The sequence below is a fragment of the Oryx dammah genome, unplaced genomic scaffold (assembly GCF_014754425.2).
Source record: "Oryx dammah isolate SB20612 unplaced genomic scaffold, SCBI_Odam_1.1 HiC_scaffold_14, whole genome shotgun sequence".
Taxonomy (NCBI): domain Eukaryota; kingdom Metazoa; phylum Chordata; class Mammalia; order Artiodactyla; family Bovidae; genus Oryx; species Oryx dammah.
In genome coordinates, this window is record NW_024070198.1 from 17,012,939 (window position 1) to 17,035,341 (window position 22,403).

The following is a 22,403-nucleotide window of genomic DNA, read 5'->3' on the forward strand; positions in this document are numbered from 1 at the left end:
CTCCACTCTTTCCTGCTTCCATCTTTAGTCAGCTGTCATACTCAGCCTAGTCACTGGAAGCGTCACAAGTATGGCTTTTTGCCCACGTGAAGATCTGCCAAGGACAAAGTTTGCACAGAGAACTTAGAGTGGTCCACCTCAGAAGCCCACCCTGAACAGCCGTCTATAAACAACCCACTCTCAGCGGAGACCCTCCCAACTGACTCCTTAGGCTCTGCTCTTCTTTCTGTTTCCACCATGGCTGACATTCCTGGGCCAAATGAGTCCCCATGTCCATTGTCCTGACACCGATGCCATCAAGCCTCTATATGACCTTAACTTTCCCTGGTCACCCTTAGGGATCCCTCTTCTGGTGATCAATCCTGAGTGAACTGACCTTTCTCTTTATGCCACCGGCCCACTGCTTCTCACTCAAAGGCCCACCTGCCTTTTCATCAATGAGTTCATGTACTGTTCATCTTCCCAAAAGAATACAGGTTTATCAGAGAAGAATTAGAAAATACAGCTAGACCAGGAACAAGAGAATAAATTTTTATATCCATCATCCTGAAGTAACCCCTGTTATTTATTTACATTTCTAACTTTACTTAATATTTATATTGTAGGTCCTAAAATGGTTCCTTCTAGTTCAATCCAGCCTGCATGACTGTTTCAAGTAATTTTGCTTTGGGTAATTCGAGTCAGGATATTTACTGTTTAGCTTGCCACACTCCCCACCACTCTTTACTTTATTATACCAATGCCATCTCTCTCATTTATACCTTATTCCTGCTGCTGCTGCTGCTGCTAAGTCGCTTTAGTCGTGTCCGACTCTGTGCAACCCCGTAGACAGCAGCCCACCAAGCTCCTCTGTCCCTGGGATTCTCCAGGCAAGAATACTGGAGTGGGTTGCCATTTCCTTCTCCAACGCATGCATGCATGCTAAGTCGCTTCAGTCGTGTCCAATTCTGTGCAACCCTGTGGAAAGCAGCCCTGAGGGCGTCTGATTTTGCAATGTTTCATAATATATATGCTTTTGTTAAAACAGAATCTTACTGCATATCCATTTTGCAAAACCTTTTGCATAGCAACATACAACAAACATCTTTCTGTATCAATAAATAGTCCAACTTTGTTTTTAATGTCTGGATGGTTTTCCATGGAAAAGATGTATTATAATTTATTCATCTAACCCCTACTGTTGAATATTTAAATTGTTTTCAATGTTTCCTGCTTCAGTGAATGTCCCTGTAGCGAGAGCTTTGCACACTTCCTTAATTAGTTCCCTAGGATAAATTCCAAGAAGTGGAACGGCTGGGTCAAAGAGTATTCGCAGTTTTAAAAGCTTTTAACATGTGCAGCCAAATGGAGTGTTTGGAGTTTTACAACGACACCAACCCGTAAGAGCTTCCTGTGACTGGTGGATGGCCCCTTCCAAACATTTAAGAGCATCCCAGAGAGCATCTGAGCACGCCTCTTTTAAGGCTCTCTGAAGCCAACTCACCCAACAGCGGGGCTTTCCTCCAGTAACCATCCCGCACCTCCACGTAGTCGTACCAGCACAGGCGGCTTTTAAACAAATCCATGGATGTGAAGTTTAAGACGATCTGTAAAGAGTTACCGTAAAGTGAGGTTTGGCAGCCCAGTCTGAGGAGTTTTGAAGATACATCTTGCATAGCGGTGTTCTCATGTTACCCTTTAGCATACAGAGCTCTCAGACCACAGTAGGAGTGTCCTCTCAAAAACGCATTCACAGGAAACCTCATGACATTAAATAATAAACCTTAAACAGGATGAGGAGTAAACAGAGGAGATGGGTTCTATGGTTCTGTCTGGGGAATAACTTGAGCTTTTGAAGTCGCTTAGTGGTTTACAGAAAGCAAGACGCATTAAAAACACAGGCCAGGATGCGTTGAGACTGGGGATTTGGGAGGAGGTAAGGGGTCAGTGAAGTTTAGAGATACGAAAAGATCTTAAAACATCATCAATCATTCTAAAGGGCCCGGGGTGAGCCTGAGTGCATCCGAGCATCTCTATGATCAATGTTCCCCTGGTCCGTGACCTCACTCTTCTGAGGTGTGCTGTGTTAATAACCTTCCTACAGTTTTGTTCATTCATTTATCCATTCCACCATTGTTAGTTGACCACCTACTGTGTGCCAGTCTGTATCGGCCAATCAAGATAGAAAGGTCAGTAAGACAGAGTTCTTGCCTGTTAGTTCTCTGCCAAAACTCAGAGGAGAGGAGGACAGATGTGCTAAATCAATTAGAACACTATGGAAGAAATGCTGAAAAGACAGGGATGGACAGAAAGGCATTCGGGAGCCTCGAGGCAGGAGAACTAGATTCTGCCCCGGGGACAAGGAGAAGGTTTCTTGGAGGAGGTAGCATTTAACCTAAGGGGAACGGGATGCATGGGTAGAGGAGGGCCAGACAGAATTTTGGTGCGAGGGCTTGACGCGAGCAGACCAAGGAGACACCTAGGGAACTGTGCTGAGCGTTCAGCAGAGGTCATTGTGTGCATGTCTGGAGTGAGGGGGCAGGAGAGGTGAGGAGAGAGGTGGGTTTCGAGGGACTGGGAAGGACGCTTCAGTTCCTTTGGACAATCTTGAGACTCCCCAGGAGGCCATTCAGTCGGTGCCTTAGTCCACAAGTGATGGAAGGGGCTGGGTGGCCGTGCAGGCTCAGCACATGGGCCCTGCGCCCCTTCCAGCCCAGCCAGCCCAGACAAAGGTCAAGCTTGCCCTCTCCCCTCACCCCTGCTTGGAGCCCACCATGCATGGTGCCCAGGCCTATCTGGCTGCAGCTCTCCGATGGGCTCCTTGTCTGTGCTTGGCGTGTCCTCACCTGTCATCTCTCAGCTCTTCTTCTCTCCAGAGTCCTGCATAAGGGCAATGCCCCAGCCCCTGCACCCCTGACGTTTTCCCACCTGGGGCAGTGGGGGGTTTGCTCACAGTCAGTTCACCTTTTTCTAGCATCTTCACTCTCCTGCTTCCAATGACCGCTTTCTTCTCTGTTCTTATAGCCCTGGGTCTTACATCTCTACGTAAACCTTTGGGCTGGAGGCTTTGTGGTGCTCTCCTGGCCACATGGAAAGGACTTGGGTCTTGTCCTCATTCCCTGGCCTCTCTGCTTGGAGTCTCTCCTCTCTGGTTTTTGCTGCGGCAGCCTGTGCCCTGTCCACTGTTCTCTCTCTTCTCCTGGCCCATTAACTGTGTTGTTCAGTCACCAAGTCATGTCTGACTCTTCGCGACCCCATGGACAGCAGCACACAGGCTTCCCTGTCCCTTACCATCTCCCAGAGTTTGCTCAAACTCATCTCCATTGAATCGGTGATGCCATTAACTGGAGGGCACCTCAAAAGAAAAACATCATCCTCCCAGCTTCCCTGTCTGTAGGGGACACCTTCACCCCAGTCACTGAGGTGCTCTACCTCGGGGTTAGTTCTCCTTGGCCTCCATTGTTTATGCCAGCGCTGATGGACTTTTTTCCTTTGAGAGTCCCTGCTATGAGCCAGTCTTGCTCCGCTTCACCAGGCCTGCTGCACCCCCGACCATTTTGCACACCAGGTCTTCTGGATCAATCCGGCACTTACAGCTCATGTTTACCAGATCCCTCCTGTGCTCAGAAAACTTCAGTGGCTACCTATATACCTGTCTCATAAAATTTGGCTTACTTTCCAGAGCCTCCAGCACCCAGCCTATCTGACCTTGTTTTCCAGGTACACCCTGATGTATCTGTGCAAATGGGTCCTTCCCAGACCCAGATCGGGGACCCGTCCCTCCTCCCTGAGGCCTTCCCTGATTGCCCAGATAAACTTGAGTTTCCCTTTTTGGAAATTTCCCCCTCTCTTAGAGTGATTCTAGAGCAGGTGAACTCTCCCCTCTCTCAGAGTGATTCTAGAGCAGGTGTTTTTAGAAGCAGGAAGATCTGGATTTCTTTCCAGCTCTGAAATCTTGGGAAAATACTTTCCCCTTGGACCTTTAGCTTTCTCACCTGTAAAACAACATGTCCACCACTGGGTTTTTGACGGGACTGCATGAGAAACTGTATATGGCATGTATAGTGCCATTCCTGGACATAACAGACACTCGATAAAGGGCGATTTAAAAAAATCAAGCCACATGGCGTGTACATGGTACACTAAGGGCTCTTTGCATAGCCTATCTTGAGAGTGCCCACAGCTCCACAGTTCAGGTCTCAGGACAGGCAGCACCATCTTCGACAGAGCCCTATAATCTCCTAGGAAGTGAAGTCAGTACCGGAAAATAACCGGCCAGCTCACCTCCTGTGCTGTAGTGTGTGTGTGTGTGAAAAATGCCCCTCCTTCAATTAAATCAGACTCCCTAGGGGTGAAGAAAGGACTCTCAACTCTAAGTCTCTTGAAGACAGAGGTTATACCTTAGATTTCTTTCATCTCTCTCACAATGCTGGAATTCAGGAAGGAAGGGCTCGGTAATCCTTGCTAACCGGTTGCAATATAATTCTTTAGCCTTTGCTTTGAAAATTTTCAGAACGGAAATGTTATTACAACTTCCTCAGTAACATGTTCACAATGTAAATGAATGGATAATTATTCAGGCTAATTATTTAGGTATATTAGTGAGCCATGAAGACCACAGGGGAAGAGGTTGATGCACAGGAGGCGAAACTCAAATCAATCAAGTCTGCTGATTACTAACACCTCTGGAGAAGGCTGGATGAAGCCAAAGTTGAAATAACTGGGTCTGGAATTTCAATGATATATTCTCCCTGCCCCAGTCAGCATTTATAATTAGGGCTTGGTGATTCTTCTGCTGTTCACACATATCACATAGCCTCTGCTATTCAGGGCAATTCAACAATTTAGGGATTACCGTATCCCTTCCTCTTCCTCCTCCTCCTCCTTCCTGCCTCCTTCCCTTTCGAGCCTCCTGCAGGCACAAGGACAGCAAATCTGCTCAAGGCAGACTGCTCTGAAGTCTCTTAGGTTCAAGATGACAACCACACTATTATAAATGCCTAGAGCCAAAGGAAGGATGTGAGCATGTGGCTGTTGTGTGTGTGTGCATGTGAGTCTGTGTGTATGAATGCATGTTTAAATGTCTAGCCTATCCCCTTTGTGGAATAATTTAGGATGATTAACTATCCAGTCTCTCCAAATCAAATTGCCTGGGGTCAAATCCCAGCTCTACAACAAACGAGTAGCCTTAGGCAAGTTCATTTCCCTACCTGCAAAATGAGTGTGGTAATAGTCACAGGAAGTGAGGATTAAGTGAGAGACTCCACCTGCTATGCGGAGAGCAATGCCTAGCCCGTAGAAAGTGCTCACAGTGGTTCCTAGCCATCATTTCTCTCTAGTTATCACAATATGTTTAACTTAACATTTAAGTGGACATTTTTTTTTAAGTGATGAATTAAGAATATTCTGAAGAATGGCTCCAGGTACTTAAAAATCCAACACCCCCCCTCCACTGTACCCCCAACTATAATTTTTCCCATTCAGCCACTCATCTATCTACACATCCACAAATACTTATTGTGTGACTCTGTGACATGGGCTGTATTGAGTGTTGGGGGTGGACCATGTCTGAACTCAAGGAATTTAGGGTCTAGAAAGGGAAGAGCCATATAAGTCAGCAGTCAAGATACTGTGAGACAAGTCACGACAGGTATGACTGTAGGAAGCTAGACCCAAGGGGCAGAGAGGACATTTCACAGGTAGCTGAATCTAGGTTGAGAGTGTTGCAGGAAGAAGGACCCCTTCCAGGGCCCGAAACTGGGCTCTTGTCTAACAGTCGGAAATGAATTGTCCAAGGAGACACATGTGCTGACAAAGCAAGAGATTTTATTGGGAAAAGGCTCCTGGGTGGAGAGCAGTAGGGTAAGGGAACCCAGGAGAACTGCTCTGCCGCGTGGCTTGCAGTCTCGGGTTTTATGGTGATGGGATTAGTTTCCGGGTGGTCTTTGGCCAATCACTCTAATTTAGTCTTTCCTGGAGACACCGTGTGTCTGTCCACTTCCAGAATCCTTCTCACTAGCATCCATCTTGGCTGAGCGATGAGTGCACCACCAGGAAAAACTCTGAATTAGAGTGACTGGCCAAAGACCACCCGGAAATTAATCCCATAACCACAAAACCTGAGACTGCAAGCCACGCGGCAGAGCAGTTCTCCTGGGTTCCCTTACCCTACTGCTCTCCATTTGGGTGCGCTTTCCCAATAAAATCTCTTGCTTTGTCAGCACGTGTCTCCTCGGACAATTCATTTCCGAGTGTTAGACAAGAACACAGTTTTGGGCCCTGGAAGGGGTCCTCCTTCCTGCAACAAGAGAACCTGAAGGACGTTTGGTTTTATAGAGAGGTGTAGGGGAAAAAAACAAAGTTGGAGGTGCACAAGCCCCAGTTCCCAGTTCTATATCCTGTAGTGGACGGGGGCAATTTTTTAAATGTCTGAGACTCAGATTCTTTGTTCATATGATGGAGACAAGAAGATGAACCCTGCAGAAAGGTTAAGAATATACCACCCCTGCACCAGGGCAAAAGAGACTCCTGCCCTGGGCTCAACTTTAGAGGGCTGTGGAATCTTCAGAACCAAAGGAATGTGCCTCCTAGGATTTTCCCAGATCCTACACCTTAAACTGCACCCAGGACAGGAATCCAGGGTGTGCAAAGATCTCTGCCTTGGATCCATCCTCCCAAAGGTGGACAACACAGACGACCCGTCCACTTCCACAAGAAGGGAAGCCCAGCAAGAGCTGTTTACAAGGTAGGTGTGGAGAATGCTTGGAACTGTGGGCTGGGGTGTACCCTGGTTGCTCCTAGATGGAACTGGGGCTGGGAAGAGGAGGAGGGACAGCCATGGTTGGGGGCTAACTCTCCTTATAGTATCACTCTGATACACAGAATCTGAGGTGTCAAGAAATTCTAAGTTGGTCCCTTGCCTTCCAGAGCATCCTGCTGGTGTCTTTATCAAGGTAGGAGGATAGCGCCTACTTTGTTTGACCAGATACGAGCTTGATTTAGAACTCCAGTGGACATGTAGTACACAGGCCTCCATTTGTATGGGGAAGGCGGGTGGGAAAATCCAGAAATCATGAATGTTCAGCAAGCTTGCCCAGTAACTGGCACATAGTAGGTGCTCATAACATAACATAACAGATGCCATTACTACTGTGAATAATAACACTAATTCCTCATGCCTCACCCAACTCAAAGAATGCAATGTCATTTCCCGAGGTGGTTTCATACCTACCTTTTCTCCTGGAGTGACTGATATCCTCCAGACACAGTGGGAGTAAGAAGGGTAGCCGTTCGGGAAACCAGGTGCAGAAAAGTTCCCCATTGTGTCCTGCAGGGTCTCCCCACATGCTACACAAGCAAAACAACACAAGTGATTCAGGCATCTGCACACGCTTCCCGTCATGGACAGGGCTGCTAAGCAAATTCAGTTAACCAGCCAAAGCCCCAGGAACACCTTGCTGAAAAGCATGGCAGGCAGATTGACATTTTTCTGATCAATAAAAGCAAAAACTAGGCCTGGGGGCCAAAAAGTAACACCCTAAGTGTTTCCTCTGAGGCTCTCAGGATTGAGCACAGCCTAGAGCTGGCTTTGAATTCAGCTCTCCAGCTGGCTGTTGGGTGGTGGGCACATGTCCCAGCTTTGCTGGGCCTCAGTTTTCTTTATCTGTGAAATGGGTGGGACCTGCTTAGAGGGTTAATGAAACCATCTGCTATACATGAAGCGGCCCAGCACAGTGCTTAACACACCATGAGTACCCCCTACAGAGCAGCCATTATAATTACTGCTAATAACATCTGCGGCAGAGAGAATATGGAAGGGCAAGCATGTGGAGCAAAAAGAAAGAGAAAACAAAATACTTTAAAATGGACATCAGCTGCTAAGTGAGATCTTGTCTCTTCTTTTTCTGCTACCCACCTCTGAAAAAGCATGGAATAGTCAAGAAAAGGAAGGAAAATGACCAGCAGCACAGGAAGCTGGCACATTCTACAGTGGGATATTCTTCCCTTGAATGTTTGAGGGTTGCCTGGAGTCTGGAATCTAGTCCTATGTATGTGAGCAGTATTTCCCCTAATCTGTTCTCAAAAGAAACAATGTCTGTAGGCATAAGCTTGGAAGCTGTGGGTTTCGTACTCCCTCACCTCTAGGGATTCAGAACTCAAAGACAAGAGCGTTGATTTGCTGAGTGCCCCTCGACTCGTGGGGCCACCTCCAAAGTGTGGGACACACACTTCCTTCTTTTCCTCCATTCAACGTGGCCTCCACGTGGCAACCACCTTTGCTTTCAGTGACTGCTTGAAACTACTGGAAGACGCAGTGTGGGGAGCTGTAGGAAGGGATGGCTGGAGAACGGCCCATCCTTGACCTCAGGAAATCCTGGATATCGGGGCTTCGATATCATGTTACTGAACAACTGCCAGGCATCGTGAGGATTACACCCAGCAGTCAACACCCCCGAGGGTTCTGTGGAAATTATTTTAGAATAATCATCAACATTCTGCAGGGACAGACACATTACTGTATGGCTCCATGGTATTTACCAGCTGCTTCCAATCCTTCGGGGGGGAAAGTAAGAGGCATACATATATACATTATAACTAAATAAATACTATGGCATTTCCCAGGGAATGCTATAAGATTTCTCTTTCAATGCAGCAGGGTTATATGATACATGTGTCCTGTATTTCAGCCCTAACACACCCCCAGATGACTAATAGCGGGATGGACACATTTCCTAGAGTTTCATGATGGAGCAGTCCCACACGGTCCTCTGCACACAAGCTGGGGCAGCCAGAGGGCTTTCCTGGGCAGGTTCAGGACACAGATGGTCGGGAAGTGGGTTGTAGGAGGAAGTGAGTCTCCCAGAACGGTGGCCTGGGAGGGGAGCAGCGCCAGCAGTGGCATCCTACGGGGACAGAATACGGCTGTGGCTTTAGGAGTAAGTGCATCCTGCTGGCAGTGTGGTTAAAAAAAAAAAGTGATAGGCCAATTTTCTAAGATTGCCCCTCTTTCAAATATTCTGTCCTATGATCATATGCAGGTCTGGGCTAAGAGTTTGGAAAAGATAACCAGACCTTTTGGTAGTGGAATTTCCTTTTTCCTCTCCAAGCCACCAAATTGCCTTTTGTCCTATCGCTGGTAAAAACGTGCCTGCTGTAAAGTAGTGCTTTCCACTGAAGCTCAGCAACTTAAAGGGGTTGACGTGAGTTTCTCCTAGGGTGGCAAGCAGGTGGGGGGGAGGGGGAGGTGATGATGCTGAAGCCAATGAGATGGAAGCAAAGAGGGCAAACTCAAGGGCCAGGGCTTCTGAACTGGAAGAGAAACAGACATCTGCTGGGATCCAGTGTCCTGTCCAGCCTCCAGGGGCAGAATATTGGCCACTGTCCAGCACCTTGGATGGTTAGGAGAGCCCGAGATCACAGAAGTGACTTCATTTACAGCACTGAGATACCCTCTGCCATCCAGTGTTTGGAAAGCCGGCTCCCACCCTTCCAAAAACATGCTCCCCCACTCTGCCTTTCTGCAAAACCCTGGGTTATTGTTTTGCTAAACCCACCTCCCCTACTCCCTTAGCAAGGAGAGCACTTCCACCCCTGTGGCACGCACACCGTGTTGGACCCTCGTTCACTGTCGTTCCACTACGACCTCTTCCTCTTCTGACCATCAGGGCTTTGCCAGAGAGTTCCAAAGCTTCCCACAAGTTAAGTTGTGGCCTCTAAGAGCCATCATTTGCTTCACTGCCTGCAGCCACTCCACCGGTTGGACTTTCCACACTGTCCAGCACCTCCTAACAGCAGCACACTGGGAATGACAGCTGCCAAGGGACAGACTCTTCCCACTCCCCCAGGTGTCTTCCCAGCCCCAGGGATGCTTGCAAACAGTGGTTGAGAGGTCTCTGTGGTGCTCCGGAGGCCCTGGAACCCCGTGATTTACAGTTACCTGGGCATTTGTACAGCTTCCTGGCTTGAGCTATGTCTCCCTGACTGAGCCGCACGCGCTGGCCGATGGTTGGCCTGACACCATTGTCATCTCGTCGAGGGAGGATGGTGTCCAAGAAAACTCCTCTACAGGAAGAAAGGAGAGAGGGAGAAAGGAGAGTGAAAAGTCAAGGCTGTCAGGCCATCCGTGTAGGGGTTTAGAGTCTTCCTGTCCTTGTCCACACCCCATCCACATTCCTACCCCCTGGCCTGCCCACCCCTGGTGGTGTGACTCACGGGGCTGCCTGGCCTGGCACTGGCATGTTAGCATTCCATTTCCTCAGCTGCCAGCTCCCTTTCCAATGGGAAAATGACTCTGCCAAGTTTAAAAATATGCCCTAGCCCAGTGGCCCTGAGGACTTCCTTAATGAAGTGTCCTGAGCATCTCCACAAATTCCCTGACAGGTCCAGGCCTCAGGGTTCCCCCCCCCGCCCCCCGCCACCACCCCCACTGCACAGTTGCAGGGAGCACCATTCAGAGATGACCGTGTGAGTGGTGCCCTCTGGAGTTGTGCGACGGGCAGCTCCCAACGTGGATAGGTCTTGGAGAGGCTCCAGAGAGAGCTTGGGAACCAGTACAGTGAGAGGTTCTCAGGGAGGGGCTGGTCAGCAAGAGCTGGTTGACGGGTTGGTGAAAGAAGGCGTTCAGGGTTTGGGGTCCTTGCTGGCAGGAGGGATAATCAGATGGAAAATGGGCTGAATACAGAGGACAGGAGGTAGTCAGGAGAGCTCTGGCCTAGAGATCTCTAGAGATCTCTAACGCCTGACTACCACCTGGTGAGCTCAGACAACTCCCTTCCCTCTCTGAGCCTCAGTTTGCCCTTCTGGACGCTGAGAGATTGGTTTAGATGGTCATGGCAGCCTCTTTGAACTTAACCATCTCACTCTGCTCCAGTGGGAATGAAATCTAAGAGGAGCAAAGCAGACAAAAGCCCACTAGGCTGCCTGGCTGACACCGGCCCTCTTCACATCTCCCTGTCATGGGCGTGGTTAACCCCTTGCCTGACCCTCCCACTCTGCTTCCAGACCCCATCAGGGACCTCTCCTGGAGGGCAGGGCCTTCTCCAGTTACCACCCTGTTCCTTTCCATCCCTTCTTAACCAAGAATCTGGGAAGAATCATCTCCATACTAAGTCTGGCTGCCTACTGCTCCTTTACTCCTCAATCCAACTGCGGTCTGACTACACCAGCAATGGTCACCAGTCACCAGCCAGTGACCACCAAGTTGGGTGAACACTTGTCAACCCTCAGCGGCTCTCTCTGCAGCATGGTCCCCTTTGCCGGGCCCTCCCTTCTCAGACTCTCCTCTCCCTGGTTCCCCAGACACTGCTCTCTCAAGTTAGATCTACTTCTCCTGCCTCCTGCAGATGCTATTTCTAGAATTCTGCCCTCTCCCTCTTCTCTCCTCTCTCCTGCTCCACCTGCTATCTGGGTTTTAACCAGTACCTATAGTGTCGCTCAGTTGTGTCTGACTTCTTGCAACTCCGTGGATTCTAGCCCACCAGTCTCCTCTGTCCATGGAATTTTCCAGGCAAGAATGCTGGAGTGGGTTGCCATTTCCTTTTCCAGGGGATCTTCCCGACCCAGGGATCAAACCCAGGTCTCTCACAACGCAGGCAGATTCTTTACTGTCTAAGCCACCAGGGAACACCTATAGGCTGACAGCTAATTCTCTGATTCCGGTTCTAGAACCATCTGCTAAGAGACATGTCTAGTGACCCCTCCACTGCACTGTCCTATGGAGTTCTTAAATCCAATTCATTCAAGACCTGATGCAGTCCATTTTTCTGCTCTTTTCATGAACCTAAGACTGAATTTGAAGGTGCCCTTGGCTTTGTCTTCTCCCTCTCACTCCCTTGTTGGAACCAGGAACCAGGGCCTGTCTGTAGCACCCTTTATCCATCTCTGGAATCTATGCCCTTCTCCTCATTCTAGACCACTGCCTTAGCTATCAGCATTCCGTTCCTGAACTCTTTCCAGCAGTCACCCCACTGTAGGCTCAGCCACTCTTCTCTCCCCACCCAATGTAGCAATGTGATCATCCTGAATATAAGGGCACGCATGTGCCCGCTCTGCTTGGAGGCCTTCGCCCACTTCCAACCATCACCTGAAGCTCTAGGCCCAGGGCTCGCTGGCTTCAGCTTTCCTCTCCTGACTCTTCCACCTTTACCATAAACAACTTTATCCTCCTTCTTGCCCCAAACATGCCCTTAAGCAAGCTGTCCTCTGCCAAGGCTGCCCACCACCCATCTTCTTGACCACTACCAAACTCTTGTTCATATATTCTAAACTCCGTCAGATGGCTATCCCTTTTAGAAGTTCTATCCCTCCCATCCTGAGTGAGTTGTTCCCTCCTCTGGGCCTTTCTTGTCTAATTCATATGATTCTTCTTATCAAACTGTATTATCTTTTGGGATTGATGATAATTATCTTCTGTGCTAAACAGTAAGTTCCTCCAGCAGAGAGACCAGGTCCTTCATCTCTGCCCTCAGGGGAACTACAGCAGAGCAGACCTCAACAAAGGCTTCTTGAATTAAATCCCACAGCCAAGACAGGACACTGGCATCAAAAGGTTTTGCAAAATAGCTATTTAGACTCAAAAGGGAACGCAAAAAATGCTTGTTACCTAGTTATTAGCTGTTCTCTCCTTTCTCTTCTCTCTCACTTTCAAACGTTTCCTTTTCCCTAAGGTCAGCATTACCTTTGAAAATATGTATTAGTCCCTGTTTCTTCCTTTTTGTTTTTGTATATACTTCTTTTTTTTTATAAATCAGATTTCAAGCTCACTTTCTTTTCATTGTTAACCAGACTGTCTGCCGATGTCTGTTTCAGGACTGCTTGCCCCAACATTTCACCACCTGGCCTGACTCTCACTATTGCCTCGTCTCTGGGTCCTTTAGAGACACTTTTGTGGAATCCCTGGTCTCCCTCACTGACCTCACCGGTTTCACCAAGAGTGAAACCACAGAGGATGACTGCATAAAAGTCTAAATCCTATGAATCTAAAAATGGGTGCTTCTGCTCCAATATAAAACGTTTTTACTTGTAATTGTTGTCTTGATTCCCCTGGAGAAAGACATTTTGCTGCACAAAATGCAGGGCCCTGTATAATCTCTTGGCAACTCAGACTAACTGACACTGTGGAAACTCACACGGTGCAGGCGACTCGGCCAGCAGCCTGCTGTGAGGGCAGTGTGTGCTCACACACACTGTCCATTCATGGGAACTGCCTACGTGCCAGGACCTGGCTGAACCCCTTAAATGCACCATCTCATTTAATCCTCATAACACCCGAAGAAGCAGGTGCTGTTGTTGTGCGGGGTCCTCTCTAAGGTAAGAATACCAACCTGCAGAGCCTCAGAGACTCACTCAAGTACAAAGCTAGTGATGGGGAGCCAACCCTGGACCCGAACGCAGGCAGGCCTGGACACCCCCTCCTGACATCGTCCTCTCTCCAGCCAGTGTTTCCCACCACCCAGGAAACAGATATTAAGGTGCGTTAGATCCCCGATAGAGTTAGAAGTGTGGAGACTTCAAAACCCAAAGCAGCAGGAGCAGCCACGGCCCCCAGTCAGATGGCTCTGCTGGCTGAGGGCCCCTGCCCACCTCCCCGCAAGCACATCCTGGGGCAGGCAGCACTGTGGTGGGCTCCGGAAGATGTTTACCACAAGAGACGTCCCTGTGTAAACGGCTGCAGTCACGTCCCCCCTTTTATGTGGGACAACCCTTAGCATTGACACTCTGCTAAACTAAGAACAGCTTTGGCAGATGCCCTTAGGGAATAAAACTGTCAGCTCAGAGTTCTCCAAACAAAGACGCTCCTGTACCAGAGAACTGTCTCCTCATCTCCTGGACTCTTGCCCACGAAACCTCCAAAGATATCACTCCCCACAGCCTGGGTCCAACCAAGGGGAGGAGGCAAGAACTGCAATAAACTAGAGGGAATGAAGTCGGAAGCAGACAGCTCAGTTGTAAAGACACACAAAGACTGAGTTTCCCAACAGCAAGAATAGCATTTGCCCCAGAGATGACTGAATGTTCTGTAGGCATTTTCTGCTCTTGGGCAGAATCAAAGATGATGGGCAGGCTAGATCCAGGGCACACCTGACCAAGAGTAATGACAGAGGGTTAAGAAGGGGGGAAATTTAACAAAAAGTAGACCAGGAAAGACCCTTAGTTAAAGACTCCATTGATAAATATCCCCACTGAACAAAGTAGTTTTCTGAAAATCCATAAAGAAAATTAGTAGAGAGGACACGGCGACAAAATAGATTTGCTGGGACCATTCTCAGTTCTGAGTCGGAGTGTGAAGGTAACTAAGGTGGATTGTTAAAATAACAAATTGTGCCTCCTAACAGCCGTATCTCTCGGCAGTGTGAAGTTGCAAGTACTCCCATTAAGAGGTAGGATGTCTTTCATCATCACTTGAATCTGGGCTAGACTTGTGCCTTGCTCTGGTCAATAAAATGTGACAGAGATAATGTCATGCACATTTTAAAGCCTGGGTCTTGGGAGGTATAATGGTTATTGCTGTGGCAGCAATCCCAGGCAAGATCAGCAAGGAATGAATCAGGATGACTCACACAGTGTCATAAAAAAAAAATAAGCTATTATAAACTGCCAAGTTTGGGGGTAGATGGTGCTGTGACAGGGTTTCCCAGGTGGCACTAGGGCTAAAGAACCTGTCTGCCAATGCAGAAGAAGGAAAGAGACTTGGGTTCAGTCCCAGGGTCGGGAAGAGTCCCTGGAGGAGGGCATGGCAACTCACTCCAATATTCTTGCCTGAAGAATCCCATGGACAGAGGAGCCTGGCAGGCTATGGTCCATAGGTTCACAAAAAGTCGGACACACCTGAAGGGACTTCGCATACTCGCAAGGCACAGTGACAATAGGTAACATCATAGTAGCAGGAGGGGGTGGGCTTCCCTGGTGGGTGAGAAATAAGAAAAAAAAGAATTTTTTTTTCCTGAAAAGACAAGAAAAGAAATGGTGGTGCCAGAAGAGAAGATTTGTCTGCATTCTTGCCATGGGCTCTAGTTACAGAACTTTGCATAGTAACTGGTACATTGTATGCATGGAGAAGGCAATTAAGCTTCTACAACCCATTAGTAGTAATCTATCTGAAATTTCCTACATAATAGAAACGTGTAGATTCTGCTTAATGAAGTGACCGTGTATCTGTATATGGGAAGAATTGTAGTGAGATGGTGGACATTTATTCCCTCACCTAGTCCCCAGCACTACAGATTTCCAGTCTCCTTGGACTCACTCATTAATTTGTTCATTTGACAAATATTTATTGAACAGCTACTCTGTGTCAGGCACTGTCTTGAGTGCTGGGGAGTAGAAGAGAATGAGGTGGTCTCGATTCACAAAGACCTCAGTTCAGTGAGGGAGAGAGGAATACAACAGACAAATATTTTTTTGATGTGGATTATTTTGAAAGTCTTTATTCAATTTGTTTTGATGCTGCTTCTGTTTTCTGTTTTGGTTTTCTAGCCATGAGGCATGTGGGATCCTAGTTTCCCAACCGAAGATCAAATCTGCACCCTCTGCATTGGAAGGTGAAGTCTTAACCAGTGGACCACCAGGGAAGTCCCAACAGATAAATAATAATAAAAAAATTTATATGAATAATTAATAGATAAGTTATAAAGCAATATGAAGAGTTTTGGCATCTATAAAAACAAGACCCAAAGTACAAGGACATGGAACAATGGATTGGTTCCAAATTGGGAAAGGAGAAAATCAAGGCTGTATATTGTCACCCTGCTTGTTTAACTTATATGCAGAGTACATCACGTGAAATGCTGGGCTGGATGAAGCACAAGCTGGAATCAAGATTGCCAGGAGAAATATCAATAACCTCAGACATGCAGATGACACCACCCTTATGGCAGGAAGTGAAGAGGAACTAAAGAACCTCTTGATGAAAGTGAAAGAGGAGAGAGAAAAAGCTGGCTTAAAACTCAGCATTCAAAAACTGAAGATCATGGCATCCAGTCCCATCATTTCATGGCAAATAGATGGGGAAACAATGGAAACAGTGAGATACTTTATTTTGGGAGGGCTCCAAAATCACTGCAGATGGTGACTGCAGCCATGAAATTAAAAGATGCTTGCTCCTTGGAAGAAAAGCTATGCCCAACTTAGACAGTGTATTAAAAGGTAGAGACATTACTTTGCCAACAAAGGTACATCTAGTCAAAGTAATCATTTTTCCAGTAGTCATGTATGGATGTGAGAGTTGAACCATAAAGAAGGCTGAATGCTGAAGAACTGATGCTTTTGAACTGTGGTGTTGGAGAAGACTCTTGCGAGTCCCTTGGACTGCAAGAAGAACAAACCAGTCAATCTTAAAGGAAATCAACCCTGAATATTCATTGGAAGGACTGATGCTGAAGCTTCAATACTTTGGCCACCTGACGCCAAGAGCTGACTCATTGGAAAAGACCCTGATGCTGGGGAAGATTGAAGGCAGGAGGAGAAAGGCACAACAGAGGACGAGATGGTTGGATGGGATCACCGACTCAATGGACATGAGTTTGAGCAAACTCCAGGAGATGGTGAAGGACAGGGAAGCCTAGCGTGCTTCAGTCCATGGGGCCACAAAGAGTAGGACACGACTGAGCAACTCAGCAACAAGGTACAAGCTTCTCACATGGACCAACTTGACCTTGATTCCTGGAAAAAATCAATACTTTGGCTCCACTTAGCCACCCCCAGAGCTAATGCGGTGCAAGTTGGCTATTCCCTGCACCACTTCCCAACCCTGTGAGTCAGTCCCACACCCACATCCAAGCATCCCACCTCCAACATCTGCAGAGGGGGCACTCATCCTGCCTCTCAGACCCCCAGGTTAGGTCCTTCAAAGTCCCCATTTCCCAACGTGGAAGAGGAAGCCTCAGATTCCCATATGGCAATGTGTGAGATCACATCTGCCAATCCTTCACATTCTGGTTAATAAATTACAACATGAAATGTTGGAGCTGGAAGGGATCCGAAAACATCTGTTCCAACTCTCTCATGACAGAACTGAGGCCCAGGAAGGTGGAGATCTGATCCCACACAAAGCTTCCCCTAATTACTATCTATACCTCCTTCAACAGTAAGTTGCATGGGTGAACGAGGGCTAGAATCCAGCCTTCGACTCTCAGGTCAGTGGTCTCTTCATTACATCATATTGCCTTTTGTATCTTCTTATAAAGAGCCAGAAGAAGAGTAAAGAGAACTGGGTAGGTCACTCCCATCCCAGGTGTTCCAAGATGCTGACTTTGGGCCAAACTCCACCCATTAAAGCACTGGAGAGCTCCTGCCTGGGTGCAGGATGGAGATCATAACTAACTCAGTTGTGTGGCCAGAGGACCAGTGCCCCCTAGGAACTTGGGATGCTGAGATGTAGAGGATGTCGCCCATGATAGTATGACCTTATCGACAGGATGCTTTCAGAAGCTGTACCCAAGAGCCAAGCAGCCTGGGTAAACAGTGTACTTTCCACTCCCAAGAACTGTGTGTCTCTTGAACTAATGGTTTCCTTTGATCTTGATGGACATAGAGACTCATGAAACGGACTGTTTCCCTCTTTGCTATGACCTGCTTGGAAGCATGAAGGAGGGTTTGCTGCCAACCCTAACAAAGGGTACATGACTTTGTGGCATATATTCTGAATGCCAAATAGATTCCAAGCTTCAACTTAGCTATCTACCCTTATTTTTTCCCTCTTCACATCTCCAAGTCTCCTCACCTAATTTTTTTTTCTTGTATATATTGGGAATCACCTTAAATCTTATTTAATGATTAAATAAATAAAAAGCTGATTTTAGGCTGAAACTGGCGGGGGGCGGGGAATGCCAAGAGAGAAAAATAACTCGAGTGGAAAGATCTACAAAACTGGGACGAGCAGTGAAACACTTCTCTATACAAAATACTTCTATGAGAAGGGAAGGGTAATACGGTAATACAGAAGCAAGGGTAATATGGAAAATACCCTAACACTGGGTCCAGCAGAGCACGAGCTCATCAAAACTGATCCTGCTGAGGCCAGCCATAAATAACTGGCCTGCCCAGGCTTGAGGACACCAGCTGCCATCACGTGTGGCCAGCAGGCAGGAGACCCGGATTTTTGTTCTCATTCCAACCTCCGCTACCTGTGAGCCCCCCAACTGGCTGGAGCCCCACTTTCTTCTAAAATGAGCCCCTGATTTACCACCCTCCCAACTCTGACACCGTCTAGCTTCCAATAAACCACACCTCTTCTAGGAGACCCGGTTGGATGTACTTTAGAAGAGGGCCCCACCCGCTGGAAATTTTACGCAGAGGCTCTAAGTTATGATTCCAGCCAACCCCTCAATAATTTCCCTTTTCCAGTTTGCTGCTTGTGACACGAGGGCATGATGAAACACCAGCTTCACAATGGGATTCAATCTTATTAGCAGGAACCTGATTGGATTATATTTCACTGCAGCCCAGAGGCCACCGTATTTCAAGGACAGACATGCCAACTGTGCCAGGAACATGCAGAGACCTGCTCTCCACAGACCTCCTGGAATCCGACCCCCGCCTGCGGCAGGCACAGTACAACACGGATGAGGCGTAACCATAGATTCCGACCTTGAGAAGGTGTTCCGGGCGTAGTGCATGATGCTGTCAAAGTCGTACATCTCTCCCAGAGAGCTCACTTCCCCAGCTTCCATTTTTAAGAAATTATACTCCTGACCTGTGACACAACACTCTGTTAACGTCTTTGAAAACCAAGGCAGGCACCTGAAAGCAGGCAGAGGAGGGGAGAAGGAGGGCCCATAGCAACTTCCGGGAGCTCTGTGAGTCAAATGACAGGCTTGGTGGTGGTTCTTCTTGTTGTTTTTGACAGATTAGAAATTTGAAACTTAGAACAGCTCTATGTGGTCCCAACCCCACCGCCCAACACCCCTCCCAAAAGGCCTCTCAAAACTCTTAAAGTAAGTTAATAGATTAGTTATGAAAAAAAAAATTGCCTTTAAATCTCTAGTCTTGTTATCGAAGGAACAAAGAAAAGAAATCCAATATTTAAGTTCAATCTCAAACTCACTCTTCAAACTCTTGAGAGCATTTTTAAGGCAAATATATTATTCAATCAGTGACTTTCATGTTCAATATGAATTTCTGTATAAAACTGTTTAACACGGGGAGGTATTTTTAAAAAATCTGGACACTTCATCTGCCTTGGGATAGGCAGAAATACTGCTTTTCATGTACTTGTGTCCTAATTAGATTTCAGTTTCAAAAATATGTGTTGCCTACATCAGCAAAAATGAGTCTTCGAAAAGCAACTGGGAGAACATTTTTTTTGGATGAGTAGCTTTGATGCTGCAAGAGTGTTCTGGTCAATTCTGTTCCTGTTAAATGGAGTTGGATTTCACTGTCCTTTACAACATGGAATCATTTTGCTTCTGCTCTAACCTGAAAGCTCTAGCAGATGACCTCCCCAGAAAGACAAAACATGGAAGGATAAAGTGCTGGTGACAAAGGCCTCCATACTTACCAATGAGTGTCGGTCTGCCCCCAGCAACCCCTCTCTCTCCTCCTTCCTGACCCCATGGTGCTACCTGCCTGACCACTCGCTTCTAGGCTCCATACAGACTCCTTACCTGGCTGGATGTTTTCTCTGATGATGGTTACATGCTGGTCTCTGTCTGGCCGGGTGTGTTCATGCCAGAACCCAACCACATGGCCCAGCTCGTGGGCCACAATGCCAAACTTGTCACAGTTTTTTCCAATGGATATGGCCTGTGGGCCTCCACCTCGGCGCCCAACATAGGAACAACAGCTGGACAATTGCAGAAATACCCAGGTCAGCAGATCAGGGAATGAAGCTTGAAAATAATCTCATTGTCCAACTTCCCTCCCAGGGCAGGAATTCCCTCCAAAAATGACTCTTGACCTTTTCGGTGGCCTGGAGAATCCTTAGAAAGATACAGCCTCTCCTCCAGGAAAAAAGTACATACCTTCCCCCACCCTTCTACCTCTAAGTCTCTGATGACAAGGAAGAGACAAAGGAAGGAGCCCCTGACTTTCTGTAAAGATGAGTCTTTTTGCTATTATCAGAGGAGCCTTAGAGATGACTTCCCTTCTGGGCACAATTATTTTTTAAAATATATATTCATTGTTCCTAATATAGAAAGCTGTAAAACATAAATTAAAATGGCCCATAATCCCACCACGCAGATAACTTCTATAAAATGTTTTAAAAATACATGCCCATGTCACAAAAGATTTAAGTACAGTATTAAGTTTCCAAAGATAACTATTGCTGACAGCTTCTTGAATTCTAGTCCAAAAAATGTAATACATCTGTATATACACATATATTTTTAATTACAAAATACATCATGTACATTGTCCTTCATCTTGCCTTTTTTCCTCCTTAATTCATAGATATTTTCATAACAGTAAATGTTAACCTAATTTTTTTCAAAGCAACATAGTATTAAAATTTATTTAATCAGTCTCTTAGTAACACACATTTAGACTGACTTCAGTTTTTTCTATTTAACCGAAGCCTCAGGGAAGAGAGAGAAAAAACAAACAACAAAATACAAAACAAAGAAACCATTGAGGTCTTACTTGCTTTTGGTAGGGTAAATTCCAGCAATGGAATCAATGGATAAAAGGATATGGGCATTTGATATTTTGATAGATACTATCACATTGCAATCCCCAGGTGGGTCTTTTTATACGTCCATTAATAGTATGTTAAATAGCCCTATTTTCCCACAACTGGGCCAGCCCTGGTTTTGCCAAACTACTTTTGCCAATTTGATAAGATGAAAAGTGGTATTTCACCAAAGTTGGATAGTTTTTCATGTTTTATGTGATATTTATATTTTTTCTTGTGAACTGTGAGATCACATCTTTCCCCAGTTGGGGAGGGGGGAGGGTTGTCCATCTTTTTATTACTGATTTGTAAGAACCTTTTGAAAATTAGGGGATTAAATCTTTGACTATTAAATGCATTACAAATGTTTTTCTCCCTTTGTTATTTCTTTTTGTTTTAGCTGTATAAAGGTTTAAAATTTTAATGCAATATCTTTCTTTTCTTATGTGCTATTTAAAAGGCCATCTACACTGCAAGATTATAATTAATATGCAATTTTGCTTCCTTCTAGTATGTTTCACGTTTCTTTTTCTTTTTTTTTTCTTTTAAAAATCCTTACATCTTTGGACTTCCCTGGTGGCTCAGTAGTAAAGAATCAGGAGACATGGATTCAATCCCTGGTCTGGGAAGATCCCACAAGCCGTGGAGCAACTAGGCCCGTGCGCCACAACTATTGAGCTTGTGCTTTAGAGACTACGAGCTGTAACTACCGAGCCTACGTGCCCTAGAGCCGGTGCTCAGCAACAAGAGAAGCCCTTGCAATGAGAAGCCTGTGCACCGCAACTAGAGTGGCTCCTGCTTGCTGCAACTCAAGAAAAGGCCGTACAGCAATGAAGACCCAGCACAGCCAAGAATAAACACATAAATAAAAATTTTTAAATGCCTACATCTTTGATCTGGCCAAAATCACGTTTGGTATATGAAGTGTGGTAGTATCCCAGCTTTATTTTCTTTAAAATGAGCTACTGAATTATTCCAGTATTCACATATCCCTGAATAATCCATCTTTCTCTCATTTAAAATGCTACCTAAATTAGTATATAAACATATTCATTTTAAGCTCTTTCATTCCATATATCTATTTTTTTCTTGAGTTCCAAATGGTTTTAATTATTATCTTCATTTACATTTTAAAAATAATTTTCTTTATTTTTGGCTCTGCTGGGTCTATGTTGCTGCACAGGCTTCTTTCTAGTTGTGGTATGTGGGCTTCTCATTGTGGTCGCTTCTCTTGTTGTGGTTGCCAGGCTCTAGAGCACAGGCTCAATAGTTGTACACTGGCTTAGTTGCTCTGTGGCATGTGGGATCTTGTCAGGGATCGAACCCATGTCTCCTGCATTGGCAGACAGATTCTCTACCACTCAGCCACCAGGGAAGCCCTTCGTTTGCATTTTGATATCACATATGTTGGGATAGAACATCAGACCCCTTCTCCTCCCCTACCTCTGTCCCTATCACTGCTGTTTGTTCTCTCTGTTATTTCTACATGAAAAACTCTAATATTGTTTGTTCAAGCTCTTAAAATATATGTACATACACACCCACAAATACATATATGAACATGGTGTTTAAATCAGAACGGCATGAATTTATAGGTTATTTTAGGAAGTCCTGACATCTTTACTATGTAGGGCATTTCCATATGAGGAAACAGTATGTATTTCCATTTTTACTTCTTTTTTAAAAGTTTCCTTAGAATTTTGTTGTTTTCTTCCTATAAGGCTGGCATATTTTTGCATTTTTGTTATGATTTATTCTTAGATATATTATCTACTCTGTTTCTACTAAAGTTGTGATTTCCCCCATTATGAAAGTA

The 22,403-nt window shown here is 46.2% G+C and overlaps 1 protein-coding gene across 1 annotated transcript in view; it reads right to left on the reverse strand.

The window, feature by feature from the left end:
• Nucleotides 1–22,403, reverse strand: part of TLL2 (tolloid like 2) — a 141,353-nt gene that overhangs the window by 35,481 nt on the left and 83,469 nt on the right. The window contains exons 6-10 of the mRNA XM_040254640.1: nt 19,581–19,759; nt 18,565–18,670; nt 9,917–10,041; nt 7,211–7,326; nt 1,484–1,586 (exon numbers count right to left, since the gene is read on the reverse strand). Of these exons, the coding sequence (XP_040110574.1) occupies nt 1,484–1,586; nt 7,211–7,326; nt 9,917–10,041; nt 18,565–18,670; nt 19,581–19,759 (629 nt within the window). The remainder of the gene's footprint in view (nt 1–1,483; nt 1,587–7,210; nt 7,327–9,916; nt 10,042–18,564; nt 18,671–19,580; nt 19,760–22,403) is intronic.